General features: G+C 43.3%; 1 protein-coding gene and 1 pseudogene across 1 annotated transcript; both read right to left on the minus strand.

Annotated features, from left to right (window-relative positions):
• Positions 1-1,398: 1,398 nt before the first annotated feature.
• On the minus strand, positions 1,399-2,508 carry LOC103228936 (large ribosomal subunit protein eL32-like; annotated as a pseudogene).
• Positions 2,509-8,407: 5,899 nt separating this feature from the next.
• RPS29 (ribosomal protein S29) lies at positions 8,408-11,298 on the minus strand. Its single transcript, XM_007986607.3, has 3 exons — positions 11,074-11,298; positions 10,739-10,838; positions 8,408-8,511 (listed from the first exon to the last, which is right to left on the minus strand). Exons 1-3 carry the CDS (start codon positions 11,133-11,135, stop codon positions 8,503-8,505), a joined length of 171 nt encoding a protein of 56 aa, XP_007984798.1. The 5' UTR covers positions 11,136-11,298; the 3' UTR covers positions 8,408-8,502.
• Positions 11,299-12,522: the final 1,224 nt, after the last annotated feature.

The following is a 12,522-nucleotide window of genomic DNA, read 5'->3' on the forward strand; positions in this document are numbered from 1 at the left end:
CACAGTGGCTCACCCCTGTGATCCCAATACTTTGGGAGGCGAGGGAGGGAGGATTGCATGAGCCCAGGAGTTCCAGACCAGCCTGGGCAACATGGTGAGACTTCCATCTCTATAGAAAATTTTATAAAAATTAGCTGGGCATTGTGGTGCACACTTATGGTCCTAGCTACTTGGGGTCTGAGGTAGGAGGATTACTTGAGCCCAGGAGGTTGAGGTTGCAATAAGCCATGTTTGTGCCACTAAACGCCAGTCTGGGTGACAGAGCAAGGCCATGTCCAAAAAAAAAAAAAATTCTAATTTAGCAAATGACTTTATGTTCAAGACATTAAATGATAATTACCTCATCTAGATTAAGCTTGTGACTTTCTGCCTCTATTCTTTTAAAATTCTAAAAGATAGAAGATAACTGGAACTAGCACACATAATCTAGGCTAATTTTTGGACCCTGTATAGCCTTGATTCCTACACACACATATTACAAACTGAGCCTTTTATGTTCTACATTAACCTTCCTGAGAAACAGCTAATAGTACAGCCTTTTTTTTTTTTAAGTGGTACAAACACGACTCATTGAAACCTGGACCTCTTGGGTTCAAGTGATCCTCTCACCTCAGCCTCCTGAGTAGCTGAGACTACAGACATGCACCACCACGCCTGGCTAATTGTTTTGGGGTACTTTTGTTTAATTTTGGTAGATATGGGGTCTCCTGATGTTGCCCAGGCTGATCTGGAACTCCTGGCATCAAATGATCCTCCTGCCTCAACCTCCCAAAAGGCTAGGATTACAGGCATGAGCCACTGTGCCTGGCCTCTTTTTTTCAATTTTTGTGGATATTGAGGAAATTAAAATACTTTATTATACCCTTCTTAATCGTACTACTAGAAGTGCTTTTTCTCTGCCTACCTAAAAACCCAAATCCCTAATATACCAATTACCATTAAAGATAGTTTTAAAGAATGATGTCCTAGCAGAGGTTACGCAAGCAGTCTGCTTTAAAACTGTTGAAGGCCAGGCGTGGTGGCTCATGCCTTGATTACGGTTTGTGGGCTCTGTGTCCCCACCCAAATCTCATCTTGAAATGTACTTCCATAATCCCCACATGTTGTGAGAGGGACCTGGTGGGAGATAACTGAATCATGGAAGCGTTTCCCCCATACTTTCTCGTGGTAGTGAATAAGTATCACGAGAATTGATGGTTTTATAAGGGATTTCTGCTTTCATGTCTTCTTCATTTCTCGCTTGCCGCTGCCGTCTAAGAAGTGCCTTTCGCCTTCCACCATAATTGTGAGGCATCCCCAGCCACTTGGAACTGTGGGTCCAATAAACCTATTTTTTTTCCCCAGTCTTGGGTATGTCTTTATCAGCAGTGTGAAAATGAACTAATACACACCTGTGATCCCAGCACTTTGGGAAGCTGAGGTGGGAGGATCCCTTGAGGTCAGGAGTTCGAGACCAGCCTGGCCAACATGGTAAAACTCCATCTCTACAAAAATTAGCCAGGTGTGGTGGTGGGCACCTGTAATCCCAGCCACTTGGGAGGCTGGGGCAGGAGAATCGCTTGAACCTGGGAGGTGGAGGTTGCAGTGAGCTGAGCTTGCATCCACTGCATTCCAGTCAGAGCAAGACTTCATCTCAAAAACAATACACAATAACATTTTAAAAAATAAAACTGTTGGGGGCATTAGCCACACAAACAACTGTCTAAAAGCCAGGGTCTCTGGTTTTTGTTGTTTTTGTTTTTACAGTTTTATTGGTTTTATTTAAATCCCAATAAAACAAACACATTTGCTGTCTATTCACTTTCTGCACTGTGTAGGCTGGCACTGGCATTGGTGACTCTGACGACCACCTGAGCTGCTCTTTCTAAGATGGCTTTGCAGTTCTTGGAGGAAACATCATGAGTGATCTCAACACAGTAAGATTTGTTACACATCAGCAGTACTTCTAGTTCCTTAACATTGTGGACCAGGAACTTCCAGAAGCCACTGGTCAGTATGTGCTTTGTCTTTTTTTTTTTGTTTCTCCCACAACCAATGTTGGGCATAGATCTGGCCCTCGAACCTTCTATGAACCATGTTGCCAATACCTCTGTGTTTCTACCAGTTACACTTAATTTTGACATATCAGTCTGACTGGTGCCCAGTGAACTTCTTGGTGCTCTTTTTGACGATCTTGGGCTTCACAAGGGGTCTAAGGATGGCCATGATGGAGGAGATGGGTGTCACCTCCATAGGCTAGTGCCAAAGAAAAGAGCTCAGGTCTTTCTGTAATGGTAAAAGAGGACCCACAAAAAGTGAAAAAGCAATGATGCCCAACCAAATGATGCCCAACCAAATTCAATAAATTTTTACTGCATGCCTGCCCTGTGAAACATGTTATGTCATTATCAGGATCTAGATTGTGTGGAATTAATTCAGACAACACCAAAGATCACTCTAAATCATGTCTTAGAGAAACAGTTGAAATAATCAGAGATGGTTATACTGGAAATAAGAAGATTCTAGGAGTATATGAGAGCCTTCATGCCTAAATATTTAGCCCCCTTTTTTTTTTTTTTTTTTTTTTTTTTTGCAGAGATTACACTTGGTTTGTACAGGACAACACAGAATTAGTATCAATGAGTATCAGTCAAAATTAGTAGAATGAAATCATAGCAACCTAAGAAAAACCTTACTATCAAAGCAATCTAAAAATAGAATGAGCTGTTTTAGGAGGAGCAGAAGCCTCACTAGCAATATTGGTACCAGGGACATTATATACTGCAGTCTCTGGATACTCAATCTCTAAATGAGTCTTAATCAGACACTGCTGCAAATCAAATCATAAATCACATCACCCAAAGTCAAATGCTGTTAACATAATGACATGTTTCCTTCTGATTTTTTTTCCCTGTGTAGTTTAACATAATAAAATTGTAGCACATATACAATCTTTCACTTCTTATAAAAAATTATTTCTTTCGGCAATTTTGTAGACTACCAATATTTACCAAAGCTTTCACTTTTTTTTTTTTTTTTTTTTTGAGACAGGGTCTCACTCTGTCTCCCAGGCTGGAGTGCAGTGGCATGATCTTGATTTACTGCAACCTCCCTTTCCCAGGTTCAAGCGATTCTTGTGCCTCAGCCTCCCAAGTAGCTGGGATTACAGGTGCACACCACCACGCTCAACTGATTTTTGTATTTTTAACAGAGATAGGGTTTCGCCATGTTGACCAGTCTGGTCTCGAACTCCTGGCCTTATGATCCACCCGCCTTAGCCTCCCAAAGTGCTGGGATTACAGGTGTGAGCCACCACGCCCAGCCAGCTTTCACTTTTTGTTGAACATTTACAGTTTAGTGGTAAGAGCAGTTTTCAAGACACACTACCTGGTTGAATCTCTCTTACTAGTTATACAATCTTGGGAAAGTTACTTATTCATTGTGCCTCAGTCACCTCACTTGTAAAATGGGAACTGTACCTCAGGGAGTTGTTGTATTAAAGGAGATTCCATAGCCAAAATGTTTGTGTTCCCCATAAAATCCACATGTTGAAACCCTAGCCTATGGGTTCTAGGAGGTGGGGCAATTTGGACAGAGATTAGGCCATGAGAGGTCAACCCTTATGGGATTAGTCCCCTTATAAAATAAGCCCAGGAAAGCTCATTTGCCCTATCCACCATGTAAGGACACAATGAGAAGGCACCATTTATGAGTCAGGAAACAGCTCTCATCAGACATGAAATCTACCAGCACCTTCATCTCGAACTTCCCAGCCTCCAGAACTGTGAGAAATAAATGTCTGTTATTTAAGCCACTCAGTCTACTCGATTTTGTTACAGTGGCCCAAAGACACTAAGACAGAATCCAAACCTAAGAATATATCCTCTGCCAGAGTAGTGGCTCACACATGTAGTCCCAGCAAGACGATCACTTGAGGCCAGGAGTATAAGGCCAACCTGGGCAACATTGCAAGACCCTGTCTCTATAATAAATTTTGAAAAAGAAAGAATAGATCCTCTATGTTCCAATGGTTGTTTGGGCCTCTCCTATAGCACCTACTATCTTTTGCCATCAACACTTATTGAGCTTTTACTAGGCAATTTAGTTCAATTCCCCAACAAATGAGGACCTATTAATCTACAAGGCATCTTGCTATGTGCTTGGTATACATGTAAATATGAAAGAAAACATTTACTCCTGCCCTCAAGTAACTAAGTGATCTTTGGGAATAAGAGATGCACAGTCCTTTAACCTTACAATAAGTGTGTTATGGATATTAAGAGCATAAGCACTGACGTCAGACAGACCCAGTTCCAGTCATTTTGTCTCTTTCTTTGGGAGACCTTGAAAATTACTTAATCTCTAAGCCTCAGTTTCCTTGGTTATGTAATGATGATAATATCTACTGAAAAGTACTCCAAGACTTGAAAAAGGCAATGTGCATAAAGCACTTAGCATAATGTCTGGCACATGACAAATTTTAAAACAGAATATTTATCAAGTAAGCATTATTCAACCCCTACTAGAAAAGCCAGACCACCTATCCACAGCAGCCTTCCCACTTACTACCACCATGTACGCACAGGGATAGGACTGGCTAGGAGGTGTTTCCCTTCCATTACCCAAGGCACTGCACGTCTCTTACGGAATTTACACCAGGCCATCCCACTAGACCAGAGCCCAGCTCATCCAAGAGACTCTCATGACCAAATCAAACACATCTCACACCCTTGTGGACCTAACTTACCACTACATATGTAAGCTTCTCTCAACATCTCCCAAACTTTTTTTACATTTGCTTAGCTGACACAGCTTCTCATCTACTCTATCTGCAATACCAGCTCATCCCATTACCAATACATCTTTTTTACATCCTCAACCTCATCTCCCAATATTCTTCCCACCTCCTTACCCAGACTGAAACCTGGTTCTTTCCTAGACTCTTCCCCAACACCAACTTTATCATCACATGCACCTGGGGTTCAGGGTTAGGCGCATAGGTGGATTTACTATGAAGCTTATGAAACTTAAGCTCCAGTGTCCCTATCTTCTACAAGCTCCTTCTAAGGGAAATATACTAGGAATGTGTTCAATTATGTTTTCAAAAAATTGGCGACCAGGTGCAGTGGTTCATGCCTGTAATCCTAGCACTTTGGGAGGCTGAGGCGGGTGGATCACCTCAGGTCAGGAGTTCGAGAGCAGCCTGGCCAACATGGTGAAACCCTGCCTCTATTAAAAATACAAAAAATCAGCCAGACGCTGGCAGATGCCTGTAATCCCAGCTACCTGGCAGGCTAAGGCAGGAGAATCGCTTGAACCCGGGAGGCAGAGGTTGCAGTGAGCTGGAATCATGACACTGCACTCCAACCCGGGCAACAGAGCAACACTCCATCTCAAAAGAAAAAAAAAAAAAAAAGGCTGGGCGCGGTGGCTCATGCCTACAATCCCTGCACTTTGGGAGGCTGAGATGGGCAGATCACCTGAGGTCTGGAATTCGAGAACAGCCGTTGACCAGCATGGAGAAACCCCGTCTCTACTAAAAATACAAAACGAGCCGGGCATGGTGGCACATGCCTGTAATCCTAGCTACTCAGGAGGCTGAGGCAGGAGAATTGCTTGAACCCAGGAGGCGGAGGTTGCAGTGAGCCAAGATCACACCACTGCACTCCAGCCTGGGCAACATGAGCGAAACTCCATCTCAAAACAAACAAACAAACAAACAAACAAAAATTGGCAAAGATAATTTAGCTGCAGCCAGTTAAGATGCTCATTCCAGCTTCTCTTCTGTCACACTTCCCCTCCTCTCAGATGAAACTGGGGTTACCAATTCTGTCTTAATCAGAGGCACACAATATAGTTGATCACTCACTCTCTGCTTAAAACAGATTCTCTTTGGATGTATAAGACATGTCTCAAAGTCAACATGTCCAAATTGAACTTTCTATTCTTCCCAAATCTGGGAAGACCTATCTCAACAGTAATTCTATCCTTCCAGTTGCTCAGGCCAAAATCCTTGGAGTCATTCTTAGACTGGGTCTCATTCTGTTGCCCAGGTAGAGTGCAGTGGCACAAGCCTTCCAAGTAGCTAGGCATGTACAACCACACCTGGCTAATTTTCTCTTTTAAATTTTTGCTATTCTCCTGCCTAGCCCTCCCCAACTGCTGGGATTACAGGAGTGAGCCACTACGCCCAGCCCCTAGGAGTCATTATCTACTCCTATCTCCCATATCGGTTCCTTCAACAAACCTTGTCTCCCACGGTAAGGCTGGTTGCAGTGGCGCTCGCCTGTAATCCACTTTGGGAGGCCAAGGCAGGCTGATCACTTGAACCCAGGAGTTCAAGACCAGCCTGGACAACAAACCCCGTCTCTACTAAAAACACAAAATATTATCCCGGCATGGTGGTGTACACCTGTAGTCCCAGCTGCTCAAAAGGCTGAAGTGGAAGGATAGCTTGAGCCCAGGAGATTGAGGCTGCAGTGCACCACTGCACTCCAGCCTGGGTGATAGAGCAAGACCCTGCCTAAAAAAAAAAAAAAAAAAAAAGGAGTGACTATCTCAACCACTCCCATCTATCCTAATGCAAGCCAAAATCACTTGCCTAGACTATTGCAATAGCTTTATTTCTACCTCTGCCTCACTGACATACGTTTGGCTCTTAAGAACTTAGTTCACTGCTGGGCACAGTAGTGCACACCTGTTGTCCCAGTTATTTGGGAGGCTGCAGGAGGATCACTTGATCCCAAGAGTTCAGACTAACCTGGACAGCACAGTAATACCCCACCTCTACGAAAATAAGTTTCCAAATGGATGCTAATCTCACAATATCTAACTATAACCTACAAGGCTACTACAGACCCTGACCGACTTTCTCACTCTTCATCCACAACTTTGCTATTTCTCTGATTCCATTCAGGAATTCTCTTCCCCACACAATCTACGCTGTAACCTCTATTAAGTTAATAAGCCAAATGTAAGTATGGCTTTCTTCTCTGACCTCAACATCTAGCACATATACCTCTTTTACCCTGCTTTTCTTCAAATACTGCACATTATCATGTATTGCTGTTCTATCGACACATAAATTCAAGACAGAACTTTTCATTCACTACAGAATTCTGTCTGGCATATAGGAACTCAAGTATTTGTACAATTATTGTCCACAAGTGGTAGAACACTACTTTCCAAACCTGGATCACAGAGGGGCTCTTGTTCAAATGTACACCGATTCAGGAGGCACAGGGTATACCCAAACGGCATTTCTAATAGACTTCCAGATGACAACATGTCAAGTCCCAAGATTTTTCACCTACCTTCATTTATTCCATCTCATGTCAGTCACCTGCATTACCAAAATTAAAGCAACCACACACTACACCTACACTTCACCTTTTACTGAGTCCCTCAGTAGACATCTTTCAGGACCATGATTTTTTACAACTTGGACAACCCCTCCAAATACTCCCAACTGCTTTTCTCCACAAATATGAACATGCACACATTGACAGATAAGACCCTGTATCTCTTCAAGTGTGTGAACATATATAAATTCCTTAAAACATTTTTTTCTCATCCTAACAGTGAAATCCCATCTCTACTAAAAATACACAAGATTAGCCAGGCTTGGTGGTGGGCACCTGTAGTCCCCAGGAGGCTGAGGCAGAACAGCATGAACCCGGGAAGCTGAGCTTGCAGGGAGCCGAGATGGCGCCACTGCACTCCAGCCTGGGTGACAGAACGAGACTCCGTCTCAAAAAAAAAAAAAAATTTCTTTAGAGACAAGGTCTCACTATGTTGCCCAGGGTGTTCTCCTGGGCTCAAGCAGTCCTCCCACTCTGACCTCCGAAAGTACTGGGATTACTGGCATGAACCTGACACATTTTGTAAAGTATAAAAATAAAACTGGCATTTATGAGTTTACTAGCTGGTACAATTTTATGTTAACTCAGGGAAAATAAGCCATCGAGACAAGTATATTGAGAACGTAATAAAATTTAAATTTTTAAAAGATTTCTTGCCGGGCGTGGTGGCTCACGCTTCAAATCCCATCACTTCGTCGGGGGCCAAGGCAGGCGGATCACGAAGAGACCAAGACCATCCTGGTCAACATGATGAAACCCCCATCTCTACTAAAAATACAAAAATTAGCTGAGCGTGGGGGCTGAGGCAGGAGAATGGCTTGAAACCAGGTTATAGTAAGCAGAGATCGCACCACTGCACTCCTCCCTGGCGACAGAGCAAGATTCCATCTCAAAAACAAAACAAAACAAAATTTCGATAACCAATTAACTATTCCAGTCATATTAAAACATTCATAAACTGAAGGGCTTTTTCAAATGTTTATTTTATGTACAAAGAACTATCATGGTTTTTCATTGAGTAGATGCCTTGGATAATCTTTTGAAGGAAGATCAAACACTCATAAACGGAAGGGTTTTTTCAAATGTTTATTTTATGTACAAAGAACTATCATGGTTTTTCACTGAGTAGATGGCCTTGGATAATCCTTTGAAGGAAGATCATTTAGTCCAACTGAAAAAAAAAAGCAGATAATGATTTATTTCAAAATGCTTTAATCTCTACTTGATTCTCACAAAAAAAAAAAAAAAAATAGCTCATTATAGAATGTTTAACTGGACCTCTGACCTACCCAAACTAACCACACCAGGTTCTACATAGTTTAAATATTTACTGAATGCCTACTCCAGAATCAACTATGTTTTAGAATGATTTTTGGTAATGCTATCGCGCTTCTTCCATCAAAGTAATGTTTCCCAAAACAAAACACTAGTAAATAAATGATCTTTACCAAATGCACAGGATAGTTGTTCAGTAGGCAACTATAATTACACTGTTCATCTTTTTTTTTTGAGACAGTCTCGCTGTCTCCCGGACTGGCGTGCAATGGCGTTATCTCCACTGATTGCAACCTAAGCCTCCTGGGTTCAAGCGATTCTCCCATCTCCGCCTCGTGAGTAGCTGAGACCACAGGCGCGGGCCACCATACAAGGCTAATCTTTGTGGAGGCAGGTTTTTGCCATGTTGGCAAGGCTTCTCGCGGAAATCCTGGGCTCAAGAGATCCGCCCACCTTGTCGGCCTCCCAAAGTGCTGGCATTTCAGGCGTGAGGCACCTCGCCTGGCCCACAGTTTATCTAGGACACAGAGCTAGGGCATGGGCCAAGGTCCATTTTTTTATGTGTAATATACCTCTCGAATTAGGTGAACCTTCTCATTTTAACAAGAAGCATATACTGAAGTATTTGTTCAAGGCTGTCAAGCCTGAATTTAAAGGTACTTTCTCTGTCCCTGCTGCATTGCAGAATTCATAATAACAATTTACAACAGGGCGCCAAGTGGCTCACGCCTGTAATACCAGCACTCTGAGGGGTCAAGGAGGCTGATCTCCTGAGGTCAGGAGCTCAAGACCAGCTTGGTCAACACGGCGAAACCCCATCTCCACAAAAAATAAAAACAGGCCAGGCGTGGTGGCAGACGCCTGTAATCCCAGCCCCTCGGGAGGCTGAGGCAGGAGAATTGCTTGAACTCGGGAGGGGGAGGTTGCAGTGAGCTGAGATCACACTACTGCACTCCAGCCTGGGCAACAGACGGAGACCCAGTTTCCAAAAAAAAAAAAAAAAATTACATCATTATAGAACAGTATTGTCCAATACAAAATAATTAAGAATCAAAAAGCCGGTGAATTTATCTCAAGGAGTCAATAATTCGTTTTCACCTTTAAAAAACCCCAAATTACTATTTAAAAGATTTTTAGAAGCCAAAAGTTTCATATAAACATTTGCTTAAGGTGATCAAGAGATAGAAGCACTAAATGGTGGACCCTTGTTTGCTGAATCTTAATAGCTTTCTGACCCCAAACTTTTAGTTCATTCCAGTATATGACCCTATGAAACACTTAGGGTGGCCGGGCACAGTGGCTCACGCCTGTAATCCCAGCACTTTGAGAGGCGGGCGGATCACGAGGTCAAGAGTTCGAGACCAGCCTGACCAATATGGTGAAACCCTCTTCTAAAAATAAAAATTAAAATGAGCCGGGCATGGTGGCGAGCGCCTGTAATCCCAGCTACCCAGGAGGCTGAGGCAAGAGAATCGCTTGAACCGGGGAGGCGAAGGTTGCAGTGAGCCGAGATCATGCCATTACACTCCAGGTTGGGTGAGTAGGACTTCGTCTCAAAAAAAAAAAAAAAAAACTTGGGGTCAGTGGTTAATACATTTATTTGGTTAGAAAATATCTAGGTAAAGCCGCGCGTGGTGGCGAAAGCCTTTAGTCCCAGCAACTCGGAACGCCAAAGCAGTAGGATCACCTGAGACCAGGAGTTTGAGGTTGCAGTGAGCCAAAACAACGCCACTGCACTCCAACCTGGGCGACCGAGAGAGACCCTGTCTCGAGAATAGGTACTTATAAGATCGGTAAGTGAAAGAAATGTAAAACAATTTTAGTAGCCTCTGTAAAGTGAGTAATTTCACCCAACACAATACATGGCACCTAAAACTGACTAAGCTATCTATGTAAAAAGGGGTAGGAAAGACTAAGTCCTTCACCTTCTCCATTCTATTAATCTGATTGTCCAAACCATCAACACTGTCACCAGCTACCAACTAAAAAAGAGGAAAAGCTCTTGGTCGAATGCTCAGATTTACCACCCCAGGGAAGATTTGTCGGTTGTCTTTCGCAGAAAAAATAAAGAACCACCACGACCTCCGCCCACACAAACATGGAGAACGCCTGCAGACACCTACCTTAATGAAACCGATATCCTTCGCGTACTGACGGAAACACTGGCGGCACATATTGAGGCCATATTTCCGGATCAGACCGTGCCGGTTTGAACACACGCGACTGTAAGAAAAAAGACAGCGGCTTTGCAGATCACAGAAATTACAAGACTCCGCACTCAGACGGCTACTACCCGCATCCCGGGACTCCCAGGCCCCAGCACAGGCCTGTAATGGCGGAACCAGCGGCTCCCAGTCGGCCTGCTCCCTCGTGCCGCCCGTGATCTTCTCTACTTGAGATTTTAAGCAGCCTAGCCCTCCATGGCAACGCTTCCCCAAAATCACAAACTATTTCTCACCAAGAGCGAGAACCCTGGCCGAATTTTCGCGGGTGGCTCCAGTACAGCTGCTGGTGACCCATCTTGCTCTCAGAAGTGCAACGAGGTAAAAGGAAGGAGCTCGCCCACGCATGCGCTCTTCAAATTTTTGAGACAGTTTACCCAGAATGCAGTGCTCAAAGGAAACGCGTGCGCAGTGTGCTCAGGTTGTTTCGCGGGGTGAATAAAATGAAATCTTAGAGGCGTTGTGGGCCGTCCCAGTTGATGACGTCACCATACCACAGCTTCTAGTGCTATTCTGCGCCACTATCAGACCGCCGGGCGCGGTGGCGCGTGCCTGTAGTCCCAGCTACTAGGGAGGCTGAGGCTGGAGGATCGCTTGAGTCCAGGAGTTCTGGGCTGTAGTGCGCTATGCCGATCGGGTGTCCGCACTAAGTTCGGCATCAATATGGTGACCTCCCGGGAGCGGGGGACCACCAGGTTGCCTAAGGAGGGGTGAACCGGCCCAGGTCGGAAACGGAGCAGGTCAAAACTCCCGTGCTGATCAGTAGTGGGATCGCGCCTGTGAATAGCCACTGCACTCCAGCCTGGGCAACATAGCGAGACCCTGTCTCTTTTGAACAATAAATACGTTAATTTTGAACTCTAAAGAAATGCATATTCATAGCCTCTTTTATTGATTAAATCTTTTACTTTCTTTTCATTAAAACGTTACACTTGGGAAAGGATTTTTCCCTCGACTCACCAGTGACACCTACTGGAATAAATTTACAAAACAACTTAAAATCAGCTGTAATAATCACGAGTCAACGGTAGGGTTTGCTTTTATTTTGTTAAACAGAGTACCTTTTCAAATTTATTTTTTTGACACACTCCTCCAAGAAATACACCTACACCATTCCAGAAAAAAAATGAGATTCTTTGGCATTTAGTGTATTTGATTATTAAATGTAATTGGCTGAATGTAAAGTAGTAAGCAAGTAATGTGCAGTGTATGCTGCTTTGACTAGATAATTTGGTGACAAAACTAATGAAAAGCAAATGCAAAAATGCAAAAAAACAATGTCAATAAACGAATTTCTGCTGAAAGATGCCTAAAATTCCATATGGTCATTTATAATGCCTCCAGATAAAACTGCTCTGAAATCAAAGCTTTAACTAGATTTATAAAATGTAGCACAGGGTGCAACAATTCAAGAAACTGTTACATATAAACTCTTATAAATTGAAATACAACACTTCTTTAAGGTATGTTATGTCAGGGTTCTAGTGGGGTCCCCCTACCCAATCATTAAGTTAGGCATTGTATTATATGATTAAGGAAGGAGGGGAGTCAGAGATTTGTAAACTACATATAACTTGTTCCTTGCCCTCAAAATGTTCTAATCTAATCTACTGTGGAAAACAGGATTATCTCCAAGACCTCAACATACAACATTTGTGCACCAGCAACATGTATACAACTAAGGA

Source organism: Chlorocebus sabaeus, chromosome 24 (genome assembly GCF_047675955.1).
Source record: "Chlorocebus sabaeus isolate Y175 chromosome 24, mChlSab1.0.hap1, whole genome shotgun sequence".
Lineage (NCBI taxonomy): Eukaryota > Metazoa > Chordata > Mammalia > Primates > Cercopithecidae > Chlorocebus > Chlorocebus sabaeus.

What these genes read in the sequence shown, in the direction of transcription:
- RPS29 (XM_007986607.3), bottom strand. Translation starts at nt 11,135, where the DNA reads ATGGGTCACCAGCAGCTGTACTGGAGCCACCCGCGAAAATTCGGCCAG. An exon ending in GGCCAGGGTTCTCGCTCTTG is followed by an intron (nt 10,839 to 11,073) that starts GTGAGAAATAGT and finishes TTTTTCTTACAG; the next exon opens with TCGCGTGTGTTCAAACCGGC.